At 38.1% G+C, this 26,723-nt stretch overlaps 1 protein-coding gene across 2 annotated transcripts; it reads right to left on the bottom strand.

Annotated features, from left to right (window-relative positions):
• Window positions 1–380: 380 nt before the first annotated feature.
• Window positions 381–26,723, bottom strand: Br140 (bromodomain-containing protein 140). Of its 2 annotated transcripts, XM_073078391.1 has the most exons (25): window positions 26,043–26,723; window positions 25,231–25,470; window positions 23,191–23,334; window positions 22,770–22,863; window positions 22,227–22,328; window positions 21,761–21,899; window positions 21,310–21,418; window positions 20,819–20,905; window positions 20,060–20,279; window positions 19,538–19,634; window positions 19,126–19,303; window positions 18,036–18,199; window positions 16,189–16,406; window positions 15,690–15,784; window positions 15,270–15,317; window positions 7,304–7,442; window positions 6,664–6,783; window positions 6,347–6,436; window positions 5,782–5,905; window positions 4,955–5,068; window positions 4,493–4,597; window positions 3,764–3,869; window positions 2,580–2,677; window positions 1,713–2,051; window positions 381–796 (listed from the first exon to the last, which is right to left on the bottom strand). In XM_073078391.1, exons 1-24 carry the CDS (start codon window positions 26,490–26,492, stop codon window positions 1,718–1,720), a joined length of 3,615 nt encoding a protein of 1,204 aa, XP_072934492.1. In that variant the 5' UTR covers window positions 26,493–26,723; the 3' UTR covers window positions 381–796; window positions 1,713–1,717. The 2 variants fall into 2 exon arrangements, with proteins under 2 accessions (XP_072934492.1, XP_072934493.1); XM_073078392.1 differs by lacking the exon at window positions 15,270–15,317 and having other exon boundaries at window positions 26,043–26,722.

Here is a 26,723-nt window from a genome sequence, read left to right as displayed (position 1 = left end):
TTCAAATATTTTAGGGACATTTTAGCACGGAGACGTGGCAAAACTTTTTTACGCAACTATTTCAATTCTCAAAACTGGTTACATTTTCTTGTTAGGAGTGAGTAATCTTTACTAATCTATGACTTCAAGTTATTACCTAACCGCGAAATCGCATCTATCGCATCGCCAAACTTATTAATCGCGCAAAATCAAAGCTCAAAATCCGTAATGCCTGCCATACTGTTCGGGTATGCCTGCGCAAGTACACCGTACTTGTGTGTGGGAATAGACCAGATAGAATAGATAGCAGGTTTTTGAATCAGTGCAGACGACCGGCGCAATATCAAAGATCAATTCTTTCGTGTGCCAGCGTACGGTGTCATCGTCTTCAATAGATTGCTACAGAACTGAACACTGTACGGCACACCGGAACGTACCCATACACGGTATCAACGTGCGGTTGACCTGTACAGGCAAACCTGCGCCGGTAAACCGTCCGGTAGACTGTAGCATGTATGTATGGCTTACACATGGAAATTCCATAATTCATCATCAAATAATAATCAAATTACATAATTGGAAAAATGCTTTACAATTATTACAAAGCCCTAACGTTTAATAGTAAATATTTTCATAGAAAAACGTTATGAATACAATATAATATATTGTGCATATTAATATATGATCATAGTGAATATGAGCCAGCCATATTCAGTCACTGGAATCCGTACTGTCTGGTGCCCGCAAGTTCATGTGTGAGAAGTTTCCGAAGGTAAAAGCTCTGTTCCTCGTCGGCCTTCTCGACCGATATCTAAACCTGTAACGTATTATAATACGATATATTATATCTATGCTTTAAGAACAGTAATAGCTTTGTATTGGCCTTTCAATCGAGAGGTTTAAATCCTGGCTCAATCTAATGCTGCATAGTTTGGATGGCGAAGGACAACATCGTAAGCAATTTTGGATAGCTGAGAGATATTTAAAAGAAACATTCTCAAAGTTTTGACCAGCTTAATAGCTAATTCTATTCATTCTGAGAGGCGACCCGTACCCAGCAGTAATAGATTAGCGACACACACACACACACAATATATATCTGTATTATATAAAATCCGGGAATAGAAAAATCCACCTGTGTGAAGCAATTTCACATTTCCCTTTGCCGGTTGACTTAAAATTGAGGTGACTATCTTAGTCCTTCGGAATTGCAACACTTAGCTTCATCTGTCATTAGCTTCAGATAGAACCCCTATTCTATAAGGTGTTGGACAATTTACCATCCCTAAAAAATACTAAAATGCACAAATAACTCAAAACACTGAATCAGTCCCTTAATTTTGAATCTGTACATTATTTATTTCATCATCAACCCATTACTGTCCCACTGCTGGGCACAGGTCTCCTCTCATAATTAATTAAGGAAGGATTAGGCCATAGTCCACCGCGATAGCCAAGTGCGTATTGGTAGACTTCACATACCTTTGAATTTTTTTTTTTTTTTATAAATCTCTCAGATATGCAGGTTTCCTCACGACGTTTTCCTTCACCGTTTAGCAAGTGATAATCAATTTCTAATATGCACATAACTTTGAAAAATCAGAGTTGCGTGCCTGATATTTAAACCTCGGACCCCCGATCGAGAGGCCGAGTTTCCAAAACACTAGGCTATCACTGCTTTCATTCATTATTTATTTACTCCTTACAATATAAGACATACTACAAGCTCAAACCTGTGTCATTTATCCTCTCCGTCCACTTGCTTCCTGAACTGCATGGCATCACCGAACGCCTTCTTCACCGCTTTCCGTTCAGTCGGTTTCCTCGACTCCACCAGCTTGGCTTGGTCCACACTCTTGTCTGTTCCCAACAGCTCCAGTTTGTTAGGTGGCAGCCATTGCCACGTGCGTTTCACGTCGAAGAACAGAACCAAATATAGCACTGGTTCGTGCGAGTGGTTCTTTTTGAGATTGAGAACGTCTTGCGGCGGCACTGGGAGGGGCACTCCGTTGTATATGAAGCCCTTTGGCATCTTCGGGTCTATGATCAGCGCTGGGTACCAGGGATAGCCTCTGAAAAAATGATTATTATTTCTAAAAAGAAGAAATTGGTTAGCATTCAGTTAAATATTAAATATTTAGAAGTTAAAGTTGAAGGTGGTAGAACCATTTGTGGTTCGACTCCGGCGGCGCCACCGCCACACCTATTTCTACGTTATAACAGCAGAGTTAGGCGCTGCTGTGTTCCGGTTTGAAGGGTGTGGTAAGGGAGACAGACTTTTCTGAGGCGTTCCAGCTTAGTCCTCAGGGGTAGCGGCCCATCTGTGGCCGACCTCAGGTAGGAATATCTAATCTTATCTAGGGTTGATTACAAATATCCATGGGCGGCAGTAGCCACTTACCATCAGGTGGACTGCACGCTCGTCTGCTACTCCTATATTATAAAAAAAAATCATACAAGTGATTTCAATGTATGCTAGCTATCATAACTTAAAAAAATTAACATTTAACATAAATTTACCAACTAATAAGTGCTTCAAATCATAGTATTTTTATAACTATGAGATTAAATTTGATACCTATGTGATAAAATATATTCACCTGCATTTGGCCCACACTAACTGCAACGGTTCTAGTTCTATATCAGATTGAGCTGCCTTCACGGGTGTTTTGGATGTCGATGATCTTGTGCCGCGGCCCTAAATTTTGACAAAATAATTAATTACACATACCATTAATTACTAAGCCATTACAGCTAAAAAAACCAAAACAAATCTGTACTATTACAATATTGTAACAGTCATGAAAATCTTAGTAATTCATTATTTACTTTCGTTTATTTATTTGAACTTTTGCTCATTCGTTTATTTGCGAATTATCCAAAAATTGGTAAGTTATTGAGTCTGTATCCGTATGCGTTGTTAAAATACGTTTTTGGAAAGCAATTGAATGGATTACTCACGAGTATTTAACGCATACTGATATCCATCTGTCCAATGTTTCAATTCTAGCATTCAGAAAATATCACATTTTGATTTTTAATATGCAAAAAGTTATAGATTGTTTAGTAACAATGGGCGTGACTGAGGCGTTATAAATGTTATTATTTTTTTATTTATATCTAACGATTACGCAGTCGGGCTACCTGTTGGAAAGCAGTCATCGTCGCCTATGGACATTTGCAACACCAGAAGAGTCGCCAATGCATCGCCGGCTTTGAAGGCGATCTCTTTTTGCACCCCTTTGGTAGAGCCCCTCTTGTTTTTTTTTCTCTTCATTTATTTCGGGGTTTGGGTACTAAATGCACATATCAATCCCATTGTACCTTACACAATCTATTTTACACTTTAATTAAATTAACCTATCCTATATAATTAATTTCTATGTTTGAGAGTTGCATTGATGAACGCATAAACACATCTCGCAGTCTCAGAAAACGAGAACCCTTAGGTGGTAGAACCCTTTGTGGTTCGACTCCGGCGGCACCACCGCCACACCTATTTCTACCTAATACCAGAGTGTTAGGCGCTGCGGTGTTCCGGTTTGAAGGGTGTGGTAAGGGAGACAGACTTTTCCGAGGCGTTCCAGCTTAGTCCTCAGGGGTAGCGGCGCATCTGTGGCCGACCTCAGGTAGGAATATCTAATCCTATCTGGGGTTGATTGCAGATGTCCATGGGCGGCAGTAGCCACTTACCATCAGGTGGACTGCATGCTCGTCTGCTACTCCTATATTATATAAAAAAATAAAACGTAAGAGCCCCTCTTGTTGTGTGAGTGAGTGTTACCTTGAGCGGCGTGGCGGGCTCGGCGGGCGGCGCGGCGCGGCGGCGGCGGCGCGGCGCCGGCCCGCTGCCCTCCGCCGTCGACTCCAACGTGTCGTTGTAGCTCGACCTGACGAACACACCTTTACGTGTATAAGTGAACACTTCCTCGGGTGCGTTGACCACTTTTTGGGTCAACAAAAATCATGCAACTCGCGTCACTGAACGCCTTGTATGTACTATTTATATATGTATAATCTCCTAATACCTCCGTGCAAAAAAGTGTTAATGATCAATTTAAACTTTAATTCTTAATCATAAACACTTTATAAACCAAAATAATTCGAAAATAATAATCTAACACCCAGAGATACAATTCACATGTTAATTAGTTTTCACTTCTATCAACAGTTCCCAAAGACTGCCCCGTTTACTTTATATTAATCACAAACGAATATGCAGTTTCCACTTAGTGGCAAATGCTCACTGCCGCCCTGATTAGAGGGCGGCAGTTCATATAATATGGGTTCTAGTTAAAATTATGTGCATCGTCACTACTAGGGACTAAGATGATCGCCTCTGTCCCGTAATTATTTAAATAACAATCAATTTGTAATATGCAGACTATAAAAAAATTTCATTTCTTGTTTATATTATCAATATACCTATAACATCATAATACTACATACAAGTATAATAGTATACACAATTTATATACACCAGTGTTATATACAATATAAACAAAATACTAACCCATCGCTAGAGCTGAACGAGCACGAATGATCCGATCCGTTCTCGTCGTCGTAGTGCGTACACGACGAACACGACTGCGACCACACTGAACTGCTACTCGATGATCTGAAATATTAATACCGATAAATTATATATGAGAATGTCTTATAAATATCTCATTATGTTTTATGCAACAGCTATGTATGTATTTATAATATGTATGCATGGCGTATGTATGTTTTTATACTTTTTGGACTAATATGATCACCTCAATATTATGTACTTACATAATTTTACCTTCATAATTTGAAATTTGAGACTTTTAAAAGTGAAAAATATTATGGCTCGACCGGCAATAAGCCGCCGCACTTGTTTCATTCAAACAATTCCTGCGTTTTGGTGGAAAGATGTAGATGTCGACTAATTTACATGAGACAATATTTGTATGTGGGTATATGTATGTACGCTAAGTATATAATATACCTGGAGAGTGCCAGATCGCTATCCGAGCCTACTTCCCCGGGCGGTCCGCGGTACTGCAGGAAGGACGCCGGTACTGGAGTCGATACCGGCTTGTTCTCGCCTGTCAGCGCTCGCCTGAAATAATAGCACAATAAATTTACCTCACATCTAGACATAATAATAGTTTTTTCTTATTTTATAATAACACAATAAATAAATAAATTCGCCTCACATCTGGACATAAGGATAGTTTTTTTCTTATTTTACCTAAATATTTCCCCCACCACGTCTTTACAGATAAAAGTTTAATAAAGATATCCAAAATGACTATAATAGCCAGTAACATAAATTTTATTCATAAAACTCTTATATTGAGTTTAAACCTGTTATCGTATTGTGGGGATTTCCCGCAACCCGTCAAAAGACGTCGCCACATGTTTCTGAATCGCGCTATCGAAATTTTCTTAACATCTTGATTAAATGGAAGCTCTAAACTGAGAGCCCTTGCTATTATATAACTTAAATAAAAAGAACCAAGGTTCGAATCATCGGCACGCACCTCTGACTTTTCAAAGTTATGTGCGTATTGGAAATAAATTATCACTTGCTTAAACGGCGAAGGAAAACATCGTGACGAAACCTGCATACCTAAGAACTCTTAAAAAAAAGTTTTCAAAGGTATGTGAAGTCTACCAATACGCACTTGGCCAGCGCAGTGGAATATGGCTTAATCCTTCTCATTCTGAGAGGAGACCCGTGCCCTGCAGTGGGAGAGTAATGGGTTGAAGATGATAATGATGATGAAGATAATTAAACATGGAACATTAAAAAAGTATGTATAAAATTACCCAAAGATATCGTGCGATGTATGAACCTTGTCCTTATCGTGCTTGCGAGGTCTACCGCGCCCTTTCTTCCTCGGCGACGTCTCCAGTGTGCGGCCGAGACTCGCTGACAATGTGGGCAATGTTGCTAGTTAAAAATAAACTAAATTATTATAGTTATATATTACAACACATTATATTTGTAACTACATATTTATATCAGTATTTATATATTAAAGCACATTATACTTGTGACTACATCACCGAGTTATATCCATATTGGTTGAAATAAAATAATGAATAAATAATGAAGTGTTTTTATGGCAGTACACAGTAAATGCATTTACATAAGTCCACGAATAGTCAGCGATGTAGCTACATTGTTTTTGGGAAAACGACAACGAACAACAAAGAAACGAAGCGAAACATTTCGTAGTAATATGTTTGATGAATAATGATAAAACAATATTATGAAATTTCTATATAAAGCCTGATAGTACTTTTGTACAGAATAGAATTTATGACATTCAGAAGTATAAAAAGATTTATTGCTGTGTTTCAGAAATATAATTAATAAGGATAAACTTACCATCAGATCCAAAACTTTTCGGTGGCGTGGTCACAGTGGAAGGTGGGATTAATAGTGTTGGTTTCCTCAAACCGCCTAGTAGACCAAGACCTAAAAAAACATTAAAAAACAGGGTGAATTTTTCAAATGGGTCTTTAGGGCCAAATCCAAATGATGGTGGATTAGCGAAAAATCTTGAAGGGAGTTACGAGGCAAATTTTGATAAAAACTAAAACTGCATCATTAGTTTTTTTTTAAAATATGGTATAATTTTTAATAACGTGGTATAATTTTGCCTTTGGTAAGCCTTCTGCTTACAGTAGTATATTTAACGTTACCTGGACTCGAGGTCTCCGGATGCTTCGCGGGCGATTTCTCTGGAGTGGCGAGTTTCTGCGTTCGCTCCACCGACTTGGTAGGCGGAGGGGCTGGGGTCTCGGAATCAGATGTTGCCGTTTCTGTATGCGAATGTAGTATTCTAGTACTATTTATTGATTTACCCAAATAGAAAAGTAGTAAGACCATTAAAGCTCGATAGGTAACACTTGCGACACATTTTTAGCGTAAAATAGTTCTTGCGTTTCGTTTGAAGGGTCCGGCTAACTTCGAATGAGGCGGCCATGTTAATTCTCAGGAGTGGCAACGTTCCTGTAATCGGCTTCAGTTAGAACTTCTGTTCTACATGGAGCAGATTACAGATGTCCATGGGTGGTAGTGACCACTTACTTACCATGAGGTAAAAAAGAAAAAACAAAACAAGCAAAAATACTTTAAATCCTTCATATACCAACTCCTATTACTTGTCTAATGTAAACTTTAACGCCCGTTCTTAACAATCATTTATCCGTAGTTATGCCTATAAAATATCGACGTTTGACAATTTCTTCAAACTAGACATTGTCAGAATTCGACTTTTGGTAGGTAAAATTAGGATAGATTGATTATTAATAATAGGCATCATAGTACAGTATAACAGACCGTTATCCCTCTGCGGTCGCGCGGCGGACAGGGCGACGCGGCCCCGCCCCCTGCGCCCGCGCCGGCCCCGCCCACGGCCACGCCCCCTCCACCAGTTCCTGTTCACTTTGCTCTTCTGTGGCGCTGGCGATTCATCCCGCTGTTGGAATAGACAATAATATAATAATCCAACCAAAAACATGTATATCATGCCGTATATACGTATATACGAAGGTAAGACGAAATACTTCCTTGGCATAATTACTTAAAAAAAATTGTTCATTAAAACTTACTGACTTAACTAAAAAAACTACTAATAGTCGATTGTAAATAAATATTACATATAGATTGTGTGTTACAACAGCGTGCGTAACTTCGTGCCGCGCTAAAAATATCTTTTATCTGTTTTCTCAAACACGGGAAAGTGTTACTCCAAAAATATTTATTTCAGGGTTTTTGATTTCTTTGTTACAATCCTGATACAGTAACAGAAATTTAAATAAATATAATAATAATATTAATAAAGAAACATAAAAACATATGACGATATATTGGTATAATAACTATAACGTATTGGCGCACAAAATAATCAAAATACGAGGGTGCGTTTTTAAGTCCGCGGAATGGCGGGGTTGGAGGGAGGATAGCGGGCTCGTTAAGGGCGGTACGTGTTAAGTGACTCATAAATAGTATAAATATAAAGTTTTATTACAATTGCATCATTAGTTTTTGTTATGTCACTCGGTCAACGGTCATTCCCGCGCCCGCCAGTCCACAATAAACTATCATAAGAATCGCACGCATTTTTCTATTACCACTCCAAAGCTGCATACGATAGTCGAACTTAGTGCTATACAATTAAGAACATAATTTGGTCGCAATCGAACCGGATTACCTGCGATTACGAAGACAAAAGGGACCCGGCCGGCAAACAAAAGACTTGAAGACCCAAGATCTATTCATTAAATCAATAGTGAAAAATAAACGTTGTGATCGTGTTAATAAGACTTGAGTTATCGAAGCAAAAAAAGTTGTTTACTGCAAAAGTGCATGGAAAATTACTGATCGAAATTACATTTAACACGGAATATTTTAAGTAATAACCGATTACAAATAAAGGTGAACTATGGCTACAATAGATCAATTGCTTGTCTTATTGGAAGATACATCTAATTTAATGAAGAAAACGCAAACTAATTTGAGGAAGAGTCCGAAAGCTAGGTTGACTAAAGGATATCTACAAGCTCGTATGCAGTGTATTGACGAATACTGGAGAACATTTACTACGACACATCAGGATTTAATCAAGATTACACCACGGGAGAGGAGGAACGAATACGCTTATTTTTTGAATGACGAATATTGCCTTATAGAAGATCTATATCTATGCATCAAAGGGGATATTCAAGACGCCATTACATCACTTCAATCACCACATCTGTCGCAGTCGCCGCAGTCACAGGGAGCCGCCAGTAGTCTAGAACTATCAGATATCCGCACGGCGCAAGTTAGGTTACCTAGAATTGAACTACCGACGTACTCTGGTAAATACGAGGAATGGCCTACATTTCAAGACCTGTTCGTGAGTTTGGTGCATAACAACACTTCACTCTCCGACGTGCAGAAGCTCCACTACCTGAAGTGCAGCGTGGCGGGCGAAGCAGAAGTACTTCTTAGGCATATTTGTATAACTGAATCGAACTATACTCAAGCGTGGCAAATATTAAAACAACGTTATGGAAATAAACGAATCATTGTAAACTCTTTATTAAGTAGGTTATTTTCACATAAACAGGTAAGTGTTCAGTCTGCCAATCATTTAAAAATGTTACTCGATAATACTACTGAATGCATAAGCACTTTAAATAATTTAAATATTAAAACCGATTCTTGGGATCCAGTAATTATATTTCTTACTGTACAGAAATTGGACCAGGAGTCACGTAAAGATTGGGAAAATTTTTCATATAAAAGTAATACTGATGACTTACCTTCGTGGGCTGACCTTAAGGGTTTCTTGGAGTCAAAGTTTCGTACACTCGAATTAGTTAATCCTGTAAAATCAATATTAATAGAAAAAAAGGAAAAGTGTAATCAAAAACGTTCATTCCATATAATGTCTTCTCCTGAAAAAATATGTTTATTATGCAATGAAAAACATTCTTTGTGTCACTGTAAACAATTTGCTAAGATGTCTATTACTGAACGTAATAACTATGTAAAATGTAAGAACCTGTGTTTTAATTGTTTGTCGACAGGGCATTCTTTTTTGAAGTGTCGTTTGCCAATGACCTGTCGTATTTGTCGTAAGCGTCACCATACTCTTTTGCATTCGACGAAGTCGGAGGAAGCTGTGGCCCATGCTAGTGTTACCAATATACAACCACAGTCTTCAAATACAAATGTAGAAGAGAATATAGTTCAGGCCAATGCAATGATGACGTCTCATTTTAGTACAAACCAGGGATATGCTCTATTAGCTACAGCTGTGGTCAAAGTTAGGAACAATGAAACAGGCCACAGTATTATGTTACGAGCATTAATAGACCAAGGATCACAGGCATCTTTTATAAGCGAGCGTGCTACACAATTATTGAAACTGAACAAGAAGTCAATGCGAGGTAATATTGTAGGAGTTGGTTCTACTAAAACGAGAATTAATAGTATTGTTCAACTCTGTATACTTTCCACATTTGATACAGAATTTTGTCTACAAACTGAAGCATACGTAATATCCAAGCAAGTAACGACAAAATTACCATCAAAATCTATAATCACGAGAGATTGGCCGCATCTCCACGGGCTCCAATTGGCTGATCCAGCATACAACAAATCAGGACATATTGATTTATTGTTAGGTGTGCAAGAATATGCAAGGATAATTCAACAGGACATCGTTAAGGGTCCTCCAGGCACACCGTGTGCTCAAAAAACAGAACTAGGCTGGATTTTGTTTGGTCAAATAGGGGAATCAGATAAAGCTGCACACTCTCTCCTAGTAATGCATCATCAAATAGATTTAGATAGCATGTTGAGGTCTATGTGGGAATTGGAAAGCGATAAAGATAGAAAGTTTACACAAGAAGAAAGACGTTGTGAAGAAATCTATGAAAAAACATATAAAAGAAACGAAGAAGGAAGATTTATTGTAAATTTGCCATTTAAAACAGATAATCAACAATCACCAGAAGGAAATAGTAAGGATATAGCATTACGAAGATTTTTACAGTTAGAAAAACGGTTTGAAAAAAATCCTAAATTAAGGGAAGATTATACGAAGGTAATAGAAGAGTACCTGAATTTAGTACATGCAGAAGAAATACCAAGAGAAGAGTATGATAAAAAATCTGTATACCTATGTCATCATGCGGTTGTTAAAGAAGACAGTGAAAGCACGCCTACTCGAGTGGTTTTTGACGCATCTTGCAAAGGGACAAATGGTATTTCGTTAAACGATGAGTTACTTGTCGGTCCGCAATTGCAAGAAGACCTTAGAAATATTATCATGAGGTGGAGGACGCACGCCATATGTTTTGTCTCGGACATAACAAAGATGTACAGGATGGTATTGGTGGCAAGGGAGCATGTAGATTACCAACGTATATTATGGAGAAAAAGTACTGATGAAGAAATAAAAGAATATAGATTACTTACAGTTACGTTTGGAACAGCACCAGCACCTTACCTAGCAGTGAAGACTTTGAGACAGTTAGCCGAAGATGAGGGGACCGAATTTCCAGTTGCTTCTAAAATAATTAAAGAGGATTTTTATGTGGATGATGTACTTTCGGGCTGTGATACAGTAGAAGAAGCTATTAATGCAAGTAAAGAATTAATAGAAATTCTAAAAAGAGGTGGATTCGAACTACAAAAATGGTCATCTAATAGTGCAGAATTTATGAGATCAATAGAACCTGAGAAGAGATCTACAAAAGTTCAACTAAATTTAAACATTAACGGTACTATTAAAGCATTAGGAATACTTTGGAATTTGTCAACCGATGTATTTAATTACAATTTAAATTTACCTTCTCTTTCTAAAAGAATAACTAAACGAAGTATTTTATCCGATGTTCAAAAACTGTTTGATCCACTTGGTTGGATAGCTCCATGTATAGTAACAGCGAAGATTCTCATACAAAAATTATGGCTAGCAAGAGTAGACTGGGATGAAGAAATTGATATTAATTTAGCAGAAGAATGGATCAACATAAGAAAAGATTTTGAAAATGTAACAGATATTTCGATAGATAGATGGATAGGATCTTCAAAGAAAAATAGTACAGCCATAGAACTACATGGATTTTGTGATGCGTCCGAAAAGGCATACGCCGCAGTCATATATGGCCGAATATTAAATTCAGATGGCAATATAAAAACCAAGCTACTTGCAGCTCGGACAAGAGTCGCACCAGTTAAATCAGTGTCCCTACCAAGGCTTGAGTTATGTGGCGCAGTATTACTCTCGAAACTCTTAAAACAAGTGGCACAAGCTATGAGGATACCTACATCACATGTATTCGCTTGGACTGATTCAACAATAGTTTTGTCCTGGCTGTGTGGAGAACCATGGCGATGGAAGCAATTCGTTGCTAACCGGGTTGTGGAAATCCTGGATAACAGCTGCAATGATCAATGGCATCATGTCTCATCCGAACAGAATCCTGCTGATATTGCTTCACGCGGTGCTTTCATATCAAACCTAAAAATCTCAAATTTATGGTGGGAAGGACCTGAATGGTTAAAAGATACTACAATTAATTTCACAAAACCAAATTTTATAGAAACAGATTTAGAGAAAAGAAACATTCAAGCAAATTTAAAGGTAAAGGAAGACAAGATAATAAAGTTTGAAGAATTTAGTAATATAAATGAACTTTTGACAGTGATAGTATTTAGTTTGAGATTTATACATAGCAAAACACATCCAAATGAAACTGATAAACCTATAAGAACTGATGAATTAGAAAAAGCTTTAATAAAATGTATTAAGATAGCGCAAGGAGATTTTTATGAAGACATAGAGATGTTAAAAGGCAATAAAAATTTAAAAATGCATAGCAAAATAAAATCATTAAATCCTTACCTGGATGGAGATGGAGTCCTCAGGGTGGGCGGTCGGCTACGTCACTCGGAGCTACCGGAACACAGCAAACATCCTATAATCCTGGAAGGAAAAAATGAATTAACTTACCTGCTTATTGCTGATGCACATAGGAAGACTCTTCACGGAGGAACGCAGTTAGTCTTGACGTACCTCAGATCGAAGTACTGGATACTGCAAGTGAAAAATACAGTCAAGGCGTACATACACAAATGCATCATATGTGCTAGACAAAAGGCAGTGATAAAAACGCAGTTGATGGGTGACTTACCTCATGCTCGCACGACGCCTGCACGTCCATTCTTGCACAGTGGAATTGATTTCGCTGGTCCATTGTATGTTCTGATGTCCAAGGGTCGCGGTGCAAAACAAAGCAAGGCATATATAGCTATATTTGTGTGTATGGCTACTAAAGCCATACATCTGGAATTAGTTGGCGATCTTACCTCTCAATCTTTCGTTGGTGCATTTCGTCGATTTGTCGCGCGTAGAGGTCGATGCACTCACCTATACAGTGATCAAGGAAGAAATTTTGTTGGTGCAAATAAAGATTTAGCAGAAGCCTTTCAAGATGCAAATCTGGAACTTCCAGGTCACTTAAGTCAAATTTTATCTTCTGAAGGAACTCAGTGGCATTTTATTCCACCTTACAGCCCCAACTTTGGTGGTCTATGGGAGGCTGGTGTAAAATCCATCAAATATCATTTGCGACGAATACTTACAGGCAGTCTCACATTTGAAGAGATGACAACCACGCTGTGTGAGATTGAGGCATGTTTAAACTCACGGCCTTTGACTCCAATCGACACTTCTGACCCAGATTCACCAGAGCCTCTTACACCTGGTCATTTTTTAATCGGTGAAGCTCCTGTCAATATTCCTACTCCTGATCTAAGATCTGTCAATATTAATCGTTTAGATCGTTGGCAAATGACTCAAAAATTGGTTAGAGATTTTTGGCACCGGTGGCAGACTGAATACTTATCGCGTTTACAAACTAGACCTAAATGGGTAAAACAACAAGCAGAATTTAACGTAGGGGACATATTGTTAATAAAAGATGTACAATTGCCTCCGGGAAAATGGTCATTGGGTAGGATAGTTGCAAAACACCCCGGTGAAGACGGCTTCACAAGAGTTTATAGTGTTAAGTACCGCAATGATATAGTCAAACGATGTTTGAGTAAATTGTGTGAGTTACCTGTGAATGATGTTAATACTTAATATCTAAGGATAATTATATATGAATATTGTTTTGTGTAATATTTAAGTTTCATTCCTACAAATTGTTATATTTACCTAAATCTTTAAAATTTTTCTATGCATTGAGGTGATGTACTTTTAAAATTAGGTGTAATCCATGTAACGCATGTATGTTTGCATATAAATTATTATTGTTTGCACAATCGGTAGAAACTTAAAACATATGCTGTATATTTTTTGTAGTATTGCAAGAGATATTGTTGTATATTGTAATAATTTGGTTGATTTTGTAAAGTCCTATCGTACTTTGGTGGGCGGCATGTTATGTCACTCGGTCAACGGTCATTCCCGCGCCCGCCAGTCCACAATAAACTATCATAAGAATCGCACGCATTTTTCTATTACCACTCCAAAGCTGCATACGATAGTCGAACTTAGTGCTATACAATTAAGAACAGTTTTAAAACTATCGACAATTAAACAATTCAATCCGGAAGAAAATTTAAAGTATGGAGAAAATCGAGCATCGCGCCGTTATAAAGTTCCTTACCAAGCAAGGAAAGTCTGTGCAAATCATAATGGAAAAGATGTCATCGGTTTACGGGGACTCTTGCCCTGGAAAAACGATGGTTTACAAGTGGAACAACCTTTTTAAGCTAGGCAGGGATTCACTTGAAGACAACCCACGACCAAGACGGTCTGTTGAGGTGACCACTCCGGAAACGATGGCGAAAGTCGAAAAATTAGTACTGGAAGATGCTCGGCTAAAGAAGGAACAGCTTGCAGAAATGGTTGGAGTATCGGATACAAGCATTTTTAAATTTCTGCATGACCATCTTGGCATGACTAAGGTCAGCGCGCGGTGGGTGCCGAGAATGCTCACGCTGCCTCAAAAACAACAGCGCGTTGAATGTTCCCGTGCGTTTTTGGACCTCTGTGGAGAAGATAAAGATATTGTATTGAATCGAATTGTTACTTGAGATGAAACTTAGGTTCACCATTATGAACCTGAGTCTAAACAAGACCTCATGCAGTGGCATAAAAAGGGTACAGCACCTCCTAAAAGGTTTAAGGTGTCACAATCGGCCGGAAAATTCATGGCGACAGTCTTTTGGGATTCAGAAGGAATTTTGTTAATAGATTATAAAGATAAAGGTGTTTCTATATCCGGAGAATATTACACAACTATCCTGGAGCGGTTAAAAGAAGCCATCAAAGAAAAAAGGCGGGGAAAATCAACCAGAGGTGTCCTGCTGTTGCACGACAATGCGCCCGTACACAAAAGCCGTATTGCACTGGCTGCCCTGCATAAGGTGAGCTTTGATATTTTAAATCACCCACCCTATAGGCCAGACCTGGCTCCCAGCGATTATTATCTCTTTCCAAAAATGAAAAAAGAGCTTCGTGGAAATAAATTTTCTACAGACGAAGAAGTTAAGGACGCCATTTTTCCGACAAGGACGAAACATTTTTTATGAGGGTTTAAATAAGTTAATACAAAGATCTTAAAAATGTATTCGTCTTGCAGGACAATATGTAGAAAAAGAAAAATAATTTTGACATTTTATTTTCCCTCCTTGTCCCTCATTCCGCGAACTTTAAAACGCACCCTCGTATAGTCATAAGCTATAAAACCACAAACACAATTAGGAAAAGTTTCGCTGATACAAGGAAAAATACCGTTTTGATGGAAGTCATGCTGGGAAATCTGCTAGTTATTGCATCGTCCTGATTGCGTGGAAATAAAATTAATATATTAATTAGGTATATAGATTTACATAAATAGTATTTGTTAAATTTTACATATTACACACACTTTAAATACACAAATATTGTATGTATTGAATACTTATATTTACAACTTATTTTTATTACTAATAAACTAATATAAGCATTGATCCTTTTCTCCATACAAATATAAAATTACCAGGTAAGGTATTTTTTGTTTGCAGTATAGTTATAAATTGTATAAGACTATATATTTCTACATGTTATTTTACATACATATAGTAAGTTTTAAATTTATATTATAATCATATACTTTATAAGCAATATTGATAATTGTAATAAAAACTGAAAAATACTGCTAGTCAATCTCACCGTATTATTTTCATCCTCGGATCTATCCCCTTTGTGCACGCTGGGCTGTCGGCGCTCGCTCCGGGCTACGGACACTGCACGTTCGGGCCGAGTATCTGTGATTAACATGTTATATGTTAACTCTATATCACTCTGGAGGCACCGCTGTCACACCTTTTTCTTACGCCCCTTATTAATAATCATCTAAGCAATGTTTTGCTAAGTAAAAATTGAAATTTATTGCAATTATATTTAACCACCTGTGTTTTGGTTCAACTACGTCCATTATTGATGATCATGTATCCATCCATCCAATGTTTTGCGATTATTTATAAACAGCTGTGTTTTGGTTCGAAAATTACAGTAAGGGTAAGGTTACTTATACGAGTCTTTTCAACATACTATTCAGGAAAAGAGACACATTTTTGGCCGACCTGGGCTAGTACTTCAATGGTATCCAAACGATTTTAGAGGTCCATTAGATAGACTTGTTTGCTACTTTAATTAAAAAGCAACTCACCAGCAGCCTGTTCACTGTCGCTACTAGATCGCGTGTTCCTATGCGCGTCCATGCTCCGTCGGCGAGGGCTGCGCGGATTGGTGGCCACCGATGCGCTGCGCTCCTCCAGCTCGCTAGCATCACCTACACCGGCGAGCTCGAGCAAGCCAGCGTCGCGGACGTCACGACGAGCCGCACGGAATATAGGTGCGCATTGTTCGCGCATTTTTACACCGGCCCTGAGAATATTAATATAAAATATCTTCTATCTAAATATATATAACTCAAAGGTGACTGATTGACATAGGTTTGGTGCGTCCAACTTGATCTATCAACGCACAGCCCAAACCACTGGACGGATCGGGCTGAAATTTTGCATGCAGCTGGATGTTATGACTTAGGTATCCGCTAAGAAAGGATTTTGATCAATTCCATTCCCAAGGGGATAAAATAGGGGATGAAATAATTACTTCGTAACGCGAGCGAAGCCGCGGGCAAAAGCTCGTATTACATAAAGCCGAATAAGAACATCCATCTTCTCGAAATCAGTTAATAAAAAAATTGTATTGTTGAATTGAATTTAAATAAGTGAAATGTAATGAAAATAAATTTATATATGAGAATAGCACAGTAACGTTGTGTTAATTAACATTACAATTAGATATTGTCGATATAACAATATTTTTAGTAAATTGTGCATATGTTATAGGCAAACTCCGAAGCTCCGGCGCTCCTAGGTTGGACTGGTCACTCCTCAGATCAGACTGAATGACTTAGGCAAAGCCCAAACATATGTAAATTTTCGGCCTTTGACTAAACAATTTTCGTCAAACCTGGGAGAGACTAATTTGGTCAGGCAAACGTCAAAACACAATTTTATTAAATCGGGGTTTGACGAGTCAAACTCCGATATAGGTATGAAGTGTCTTATCTTCGTATATTTGGAAGCATTTTATCATTTAAGCAGCTTTCAAGTCTTAAGAACCGCTTAACTCTGCCAGTTCTGACACCTGATTGGTCAGCTTACGTGATTTTCACTTTTATATTTGAGATGCTTTGAGAGAATGCCGTGTGGCATTAGGCCCACCTTTTGTACGATGTGCAATAAAGTATAAAATAAATAAATAAATGCTTTGGAATATACGGAGGTTAGTTTGTAAGATTAGGTATAAAAAAATAACATTTTTAAAATTTTGATGTTTATTGTTTTAATAATTTAAAAAAACCTAACCTAACCTAACCTAACCTAACCTAACCTCACTCATCTTCAATTTTACACAATTACACGCCCGCACGCTCAATGAACGAACATGAAATGACAAAACAATCGGTCGGAACACCGCGAGAGACATTATGAACCTGTTTAAACATGTTCAGATCAACGTTTGACCGAGTTTTGCAGTCGCTTCTAGGATTGACTAGGCCAAAACCGAAACAGAATAATTTACTTTCGACGTTTGACTGAAAAGTTAGGAGCTCCTGGGTTTGACTAAAAATACTTCAGGCAAAGGGCGAAATTGAAATGTATTTCGGGGATTGCCTGATGCTTTGGCCAAACCTAGGATAAACCAGTCCTTCCGCGAAGAGACTGTGTATCGGACTTTGACTATAACACATACATAAAAATATGTGTGTGTCTTAATTTACTTTGTAACAATAACAGTTACAAAGTAAATTAAGACCCTCATAACATTTGTAATAATATCTGTGTTTGTTAGCACAAATTGGGATATAATTTTATAGAATGGAAAAAAAATGTTTTTATAAAATGTGATACCAAAGTCCACCTTGATGATTAAAGAAAATTCTCAAGAAAATTGTTGCTTCACTTTAAATACCTAATAAATGTATAATATAAAAGAGCTTACTTATAAAACACAGTATCCTTCTTGTTGTAAGTAAGACAGTTGTCGATCATCAACTGGAAGTCACCCTCGACGTCATCAATGGTCTTGTAACTCCCTCTGTCCAATTTCTTGCCCATCGTACTCAGATCCATGGGGTGTTTCACTATTGTACTATAGTCTGGCACCTGAGAACAATATATCCGTTTAATAAAGATACTGTGTCAACTTCCCGCCACTCGTTAAGAGACGACGCCACGAGTAATCTGAATCACGCTATCAAAGTTTTCTAAAAATCTTGCATATATACAAGCTCCGAATTGAGACTGTTGGAGGACGGCCGCTCCCCGGCCATGATCACCTAGCCCGGCGGGAGACTCTTTGCCAAAACACAGTTAATACTTCTAAAATACAGCAGCGAGTGCAACACGCAGCAATCACACACACACACACACACACAAGCACACGCGAACACGCACATGCGAACACGCACACACACACGCGTGTACCGCTCGATCTTGCAAACCAGCTCGCATAGTGTAGCACAGTATAGTCCGCGCTAAACTTCTAGTCCACTCTGAAGTTTTTGCGCGCAATTGTAGTCAGAGTCAATGCGGTCGATCACAACTACAAGCTTATACTCTGTAGCAACAACAAGGACACACTAACGCAGCTATGTAGCCGTGGGCGAGAGCGGACGGGTGCCGGGGGGGTCCCGCGCTGTCTTCGTCCCGCTGATACAATTGCTATTGCAACGCGACTCATTTCTATTTTTTTTTTATAATATAAGAGTAGTAGACGAGCATGCAGTCCACCTGATGGTAAGTGGCTACTGCCGCCCATGGACATCTGTAATCGACCCCAGATAGGATTAGATATTCCTACCTGAGGTCCGTCACAGATGCGCCGCTACCCCTGAGGACTAAGCTGGAACGCCTCGGAAAAGTCTGTCTCCCTTACCACACCCTTCAAACCGGAACACAGCAGCGCCTAACACTGCTGCTATTAGGTAGAAATAGGTGTGGCGGTGGTGCCGCCGGAGTCGGACCATAAAGGGTTCTACCACCTTCATGACATCATATTCCGAGCGGACTAGGATTTTGGCACGGACTACCTCCTGCAGGTCGACGGGCTCGCAGAAGACGTCGCTGTGGTCGCGCTGGCGCAGCAGCCGCAGCAGCTTGTGCAGCGCGGCGCGCTCCGGCCGCAGCGAGTGCAGCACGCAGCGCTCCCACACGCGCGTGTACTCCGCCTTCAGACGCTCGCGCTTGCGGACCAACTCGCATAGTAACCTGGCGAAAAATAAACATTTTTTTATAAAAGAAGCGAGGCAATCCACCTGACAGTTAATGGTAACTGCCATCCATGAACATTTATAACCAAACCTGGATAAAATTAGAGACTAACATAAGATAAGCCATGGATATGTTGTTATTCCTCAGAACCAAGATGGACACCTTATTTAATTAATTTACCCAGTGACAATCGTATCAAATTAAAGTATTTTTACCTTAATATAATCTTACCTAGCTCTCTCCAGATCCTGACGTATTCTCTGCCAATATTTAAGTTGATTGCACAGCTCCCGCACGTTGACTGTGCCATCTTGGATTCCTCTACTGCCTAAGAAACAAAATTGAAAAATTAAGTTAATTGACATAATTACGTAAAGAAAGGGTTATCATAAAATGTATAAAAAATCAACCATTCTGATTTTTTGGTTACTATACAAATAGTAAATAGTACAATATAAATATGATATAAATGATGTTAGGAAGGTTTATAAAAATCCTTAGAAAGATCTGGAGAGACTCTGCAACCGCCTAAGTAAGGGTGCACCCCTCCGCTGCCCGCTCTCGCCTGTGGGTACATAGCTGCGCTAGTTTGCCCTTACGTTGCTATGGAGTATACGCTTGTATCTACAATTGTAGATATTAGTGTGCCCTTACACTAATATCTACAATTGTAATTAGTACTAGGACCACCGGAGACCATATGCGCTACATTGCCAGCTCTAAACGTGCCTATAAACGTTAACATATACTAACCATGATGGCTGGTGAGACTTTGTAGCCGTCTCAGCAAGGGCACTCCGTTCCGGCTGTGTCGCTTGAGTGTCCAGTAAGCCAGTAGCCGCTTCATCAGCTGCGCTCTGGCGGCCGGCGGGCCCGTGGCCAGCTGGGCGACGTCCGCCACACGCTCCGCTGGTAACGTGGGTACTAGGACCACAGGAGACCATGTGCGTTTCATTGCTAGGACTCGACGAGCCTACAAATACGGTTTACGGTTATATGCATTTATTTCTCATTTGAATACAATTTATTTAACATAAGAAATAAAAATTACAACTTATGTAGGTAAGGTACAGACAAATACAAATTAATAATTAGTAAATTTTCATGTACTGTTGAAATTGTCTACATAGTTCACTTTGTTTGCTGATATGCATTGTAGGATTATTGATAATCATTTCCGATCGCGTTACAACTTTCAACAGAATTGATTGTTTACTAACACGACATTGAATGAAACTTAAAAATTCCATAAAGAAATGTTACATATTTTTTTTAATTATTAGCAAGCAAGCCGTGTATGATTTATATTTTTTTATTTCACATAGAAACAATTACTTTACCAATAATATTTTCCAAATAAGCATGGTAACATTAATGTATGTCTCGGTATAATTCGGCTTAATGCACTAAGCATTTTATTTTGTCATCAAGCCTGCTGCCCTAAAGTTCAATAATCCCAAGCCCATACAACCCATACAACCCTGGGTTGCCACCATAAGGTTTGATATTTACCTGTTTTATTTTCTCCCTGCCTTTCTGTCTGATGGCAGTCAAGTCTTTTGAATTTGAATCACCCTCAGATTCCAATGCACGTCTCTCCTAAAAATACCAACTAAAGAATAAAGACAAAACAACTAAAAACAATGTGTGAAACATAAAGGGTTTTTGGTAACTTGTTTCATAACGTTTTATTACATTGTTTTGTGTTATGTTATGAGATGTTTATGCCATTTAATATATTTTAAACAAATCAATGAAAAAGAGTAATAGTAATGAAAAATAATTTTCATAAAAATTCATTAGCCTGTATGATTGTAAGTATGTTAGGAACAAGGAATTCACAGAATTTATTTGCACGCAAAAAAAAATGCATCAGATTCTATCAGATGTGATATAACACCAGAAACTGTTAGTGTTTTACTTAGGAATTTGTTAGGTGTTTTAAATAGTCCTTTCTTTGATTTTGTTTCCTTAATTACGGTTTTACTTATATTTTACTTTACCTGCAGAATGTGGGCGGGTGTGTGAGCATCACAGTAGGCCATTTTAGCAACTTGCACTGGTTGACTTGGATCACGCCCTGAACCGGCTGCCTCCATTTTCATATATAAACTGAAACATTAAAAATTATAGTAAGTAGGATAACCCAATCGAAATGTATCGAAATTCGACGATTTAAAGGAATACATATCAGACGCCAGTACATTTTATATGAGAATATCACTTTCTTACTCTAATGACTCTCATCTTCATACCACAACATATATCAGATTGAAACATACATTTGACAAATTTCTATTATAATACCAAAATTGTCCCACTATTGAATCTCTCCCATAATCAGGAGACATATGGATTTTGGACAACTGAGTTCTAGATCAATTGGAGGAGACCTAGAGTATTCATAACCTATTCTATTGTCCACTTAATAAGAAAATGTAGACAACAACTCACCCTGCCTGTTGCGCACAGGTGACATGAAAAGCTGAATAGCAATTACTCCTATGACACTGTATACACGCGCCAGCCCCTTTCTGCTTGCAGACCATACATTGCAGTTTCCACCGCGCTGCTGGTATCATCTCTATGGAATCTGAAATACAAAAAAAATGACTCTTAACAAATTTAATTACAGATATTGCTGACTGGAATAAATTCTTTCATATACATTATTTTATCATATAGGAGTAGCAGAAGACCATGCAGTCCACCTGATGGTAAGTGGCTACTGCCACCCATGGACATCTGTAATCAACCCCAAATAGATTTAGATATTCCAACCTGAGGTCAGCAACAGATGGTCAGCTACCCCTGAGGACTAAGCTGGAACGTCTCGGAAAAGTATGTCTCCCTTACCACACCACTATTACAATGATTTCATGCCTTGAACAATATCATGAGTACTTCAAAGTATACACACCTATAGGTTCCAAGAACACAGTATTGGCGAACCGGACCTCTGGTATCCATAATGCACATACGACATGTGCCCATGTGCCTTGATCTGTCTGTTTAAATGCACCTGCAACAATTTAATATAATTTTTTACTTCTACTTATAGCTCTAATCCCAGGCACGCACCTCTGATTTTTGAAAGTTGTGTGTATTAGCAGTTAATTATCACTTGCATGCAAAGGTATGTAAAGTCTACCACTTAAGTCTAGCACTTGGCCAGCGCGGTGGACAATAGCCTAATCCTTCTCATTCTGAGAGGAGACCCATGCCCAGCAGTGTGACAGTAAATGGTTGATGATGATGATGAATATAAAATGTAAGTTGAAGCTGAAAGCCTTTTAATACCCCCCCATGGATTTATGTCCCCACTGCTGGCATAAATCCATCTCCAAAACTGAAGTAGCCTTGGAAACTGCATAAGTTTGTGTGCATAATGTAAAATTTTAATTAAATCAATACATAATTAATGAATAATTAAGCAACCTTTTTGTACTTGAGTCTTACTTACCTCCTGTATTAGGGCAGAGTACACAATTAACTAGCCTGGATGGGGATTGTAAGCACCTTCTGCACAGCCACTGTCCTTCTGGGATGTAAGGTACCTAAAAGGAGTTAAAATTAATTTAGTAATTATTTCATGTATAAAATTGTAGTGTTAATTGTATTTGTTCCGTTTTATTTTAAATAGTGTTTACTTGTTTTTTTTTTTAATCTCTTTTGCAATTAATATGACCAAATGAACTATCTCACTGAAAAAAAAAATACTAATTTATTTTGGGAAATCACTTTTGATCCCCTTTATGTCTACAAAACAGGCTAATACAATATAAACCAAAAAAATATTATTTTTCTAAAGTTGGCCATTTAAAGTATTCATATACTTTATACATAACCTTGGAGCTGTGATAAAAGTATGAAGTATCACTTACACCATAGCAATCCTGATGAACAGCAAGGTTACACATATCGCAGAACAGGATAACATTGGTGTTCTGGCATTCACCATCCATGCAGATGCAGCACACTGCATCCTCGTCTACAGTTGCTGCTGTCTGCTGCCCACTTTGGGAAGCCTGAAATATGATAAGGGAACTTTCTGAAAATAGTTTAAAATTTTCTACACAAATAGACCCAACAATAGGATTTTTAGTACAATGGAACTATTTAACGATAGGTAGAGAAATTCAGACCCAGTAGATGTCAGCCTGACCGGGTATCAAACCCAGAATTTTCTGCATCTCAAGCCAAAACAACCACTGTTCAGCTGTACATTATTCAATGTATAATATAATGTATGGGTAAACACGAAACATGTATGGTAAGTTTTTGTATCACATACAAAAAATCTTTGGAAAGCATCCATCATCATCATCATCATCATCAACCCATTACTGTGTCCCACTGCTGGGCACAGGTCTCCTCTCAGAATGAGAAGGATTAGGCCATAGTCCACCGCGCTGGCCAAGTGCGTATAGGTATGCAGGTTTCCTCACGATGTTTTCCTTCACCGTTTAAGCAAGCGATAATTGATTTCTAATATGCACATAAATTTGAAAATCAGAGGTGCGTGCCTGGGATTTGAACCTTGGACCCCTCGATCGAGAGGCCGCATTGTAGCATCCATAATTTATAATGAAACCAATGGATCTCAACTAGAGATGGGCAGAGGGTTTAAACCCAATGGGTGGATACGGGTTTAAACCGGGTATTTTGGGTGAAATAGGGTTTAAACCCAAATAAACACCCAAACAGCGGGTGTAAACTATTGTCATTCATATTTTTATTTTCTTCGTGTAATATCATTTTTAAAATAATATTGTAAACAATTCACTAAATATGCACTCTAAAAGCACATATTTTATTTAACTACGCTGTTATAGTCCATTCGGATGTGTTACATTTGGGTTGCAATTTTCGAAGACCCAATTATATTTTATAGATGTCTATGATTAGTGTAAAGGGCTTAGTGTACAGTTAAATCCTAATTTGTGGAGTCCCAACTGTTGTCCCTCGGCCGCCATCTTGAAAAAACGGGCACAAAGCGTTTTTACGCTCTACCAGGCAAACTATTTGTCGCACAGAAATTTAGTAAGAACAATTATGGTTTCAAATTGATTTATCTATAATTTTAGTTCTATAACTTTTTGTCGTTAAACCAAAAATAACAAAGATAATAACAATAATAGATTAAACTTTGGGAAGACTTTTTTTTTTACTTTTTTCTACTTAATTTACAGAAAATGACATTGAAACATTTTGATAGAGGAGTTTTTATAGTCCGGTCAATTTAGACATAAAAATAGTAATCAAATAACATAAAGCTAAATTTTCGTAGAGACCTTGGGTTTACCATCACAAGTAAAGTTCCAAAAGTCCTCATCGATGTGTGTGTCGGCACTTATTCGGGGTCAAACGTCACAATTTTCGGGTTTCTGGATTTTTCTCGAAATAAAATTATCTATAAAATAATGTTTATATATTTTTTTTCTTAAAGCTATAATTATTAATATATTAAGATACGTAAGAATTACATTTTACATTATATGCCCATATTCCCACACCACCTGTGCAATAGTATACGAGAGGTATACTTATTTGTTTCGTCAAACAAATAGTAATTAAAAAGGTAATAAAAATAGATGAACCCCTAAAAATGTAATATTAAAAAATGTAAAAACATTAGAAATACAGTAAAAACCTATAGTATATCTATTAAATAAACATTTGAACTATTTTAAAAGCTTTGTGTAGATTTTATTAACTCATTTTATAAACACCCAAATAAATACCCAGTGGGAGGAAATAAACGGGTATTTATTGGGTTTAAACCCTGCACAGGGTTTAAACCGGGTTCTTTGCCCATCTCTAATCTCAACACCTACCTAAATATAACCCAACTTAATTAATGACTTCAAACTCTTTTCAATAAGTTACAATACACAACATGTCAAACTATAATGAAATATTACCTGAAAATAGGACTCCTTCTCCAGCCTATCCATCAGCAGCTCTAGGGTGTCAACCGACACAGGTGGTAGACCCTGCTTCACTCTGGTCTTATTGATGATAGCCAGCCAGGCAGTATCTTCCTCGTCTACATCATATTCCACCTCCCCATCAAGCTCCTCAGCTGACTTCTCAATGAAACGGATGTAGGCATTCGGTCGAGGTGGTGCATCACATACCCTCTCATTATAGTCTGATATAACCTGGAAAGGTAGTTTGTTTGTATGTTCATTTAAACAACATTTCTCTGTGATGATTTTCTGCAGCTATCAAGCTATCAACGCGCTTATATATAAGTGACCAGTGACTGAGTAAACAGTGGCTTTTTTATGATAATTTGTCTACTTTGTTCTAGCCTAACAGTTACTGCTCATATTCCAAATTTATCTTCCACTATTTCTATATTCCTCCTTCATAATTTTAATTGGCCTATTCCAGACACCAGATCCCTCTCTTTTTAATACTGTAAATAACTTAAATAATTAATAGATGAGCAATATTGCCAACCTTTATAGCATAGTTTTGATTGGATTAGATTTAAGTATGTTATTGTTTACTTTATTGAGTATATTTGTTTAGTATTCAGACACATTTTCCTTTTATTTATGTACAGTAAACTCAAGCAAACCCTACACTCTACCAATGTAATTTGATACAAAGTAAAAGTGTATGTTTTCACATCACTAATCGGAAACCATCCACGTCCACGAACTATAATACAAAAATCTCGCCTATTGAGTTAATGTCGCTAATTGCTAATTATAAGTGGACTTACCCTAAAACTGGCTTCCGGCAGTTTGACGTGAGGCTCTGGTGTCGGTTCCACGAACGGCAGAGGCTTCTCCAGCTCCGCGTTCTTCTTCTCCCATTCCTCCAACGACATCACTGGCAACGGTTGATCGATCGGTATTCTACTTATTTTACCGTCGATTTCGAACTGAACTACTTTCTGTGCCTCCGCAAAAGTCAACGCCTCCTTAGGAGGGCTCTGTAACGCGATATCCCCCGTCGGAACCGCAGCCCTCGCTCGCCCCTTCTTGCGGTTATTCGCGACGGCGGGAGTCGCCGGCGTCGGGTTGTCGTGGTCATAATTCACCAAGTGATATTGCAACCCACATAAACTCTTGTAAACTTTGTCGCACTTCTCCAACGGGCACTGGTACGGCGGCGGCCGGTTCTGCCGCAATTTCTTGCAGAACTCCAAAACATCGAAGTCTAAACCCATATTGATCCCCAATTTTTAACCACTTATAACGTCATAACACGATAGAACGACGGAAACACATAGCTAGATCTCACGCCATCAATTCGTCTTTCAAGGAGAATGTATGTGGATTTAATTGGAAAAAACTTGATTTTTAGGAAAGTGAAAGGTGAAGCGTTGATACGCAATATTTTACACGCACAGAAAAAGTCAGTTCATTTCACAAGTTCAATAAAAAATTGACAGTTTGTT

The sequence above is a fragment of the Epargyreus clarus genome, unplaced genomic scaffold, assembly GCF_041222505.1.
Source record: "Epargyreus clarus isolate Ecla_fem2 unplaced genomic scaffold, WU_Ecla_fem_2.2 ptg000012l, whole genome shotgun sequence".
Taxonomy (NCBI): Eukaryota; Metazoa; Arthropoda; class Insecta; order Lepidoptera; family Hesperiidae; genus Epargyreus; species Epargyreus clarus.
The sequence above is the reverse complement of the archived record's forward strand: the minus strand, read 5'-3'. Positions and strand labels throughout refer to the sequence as shown.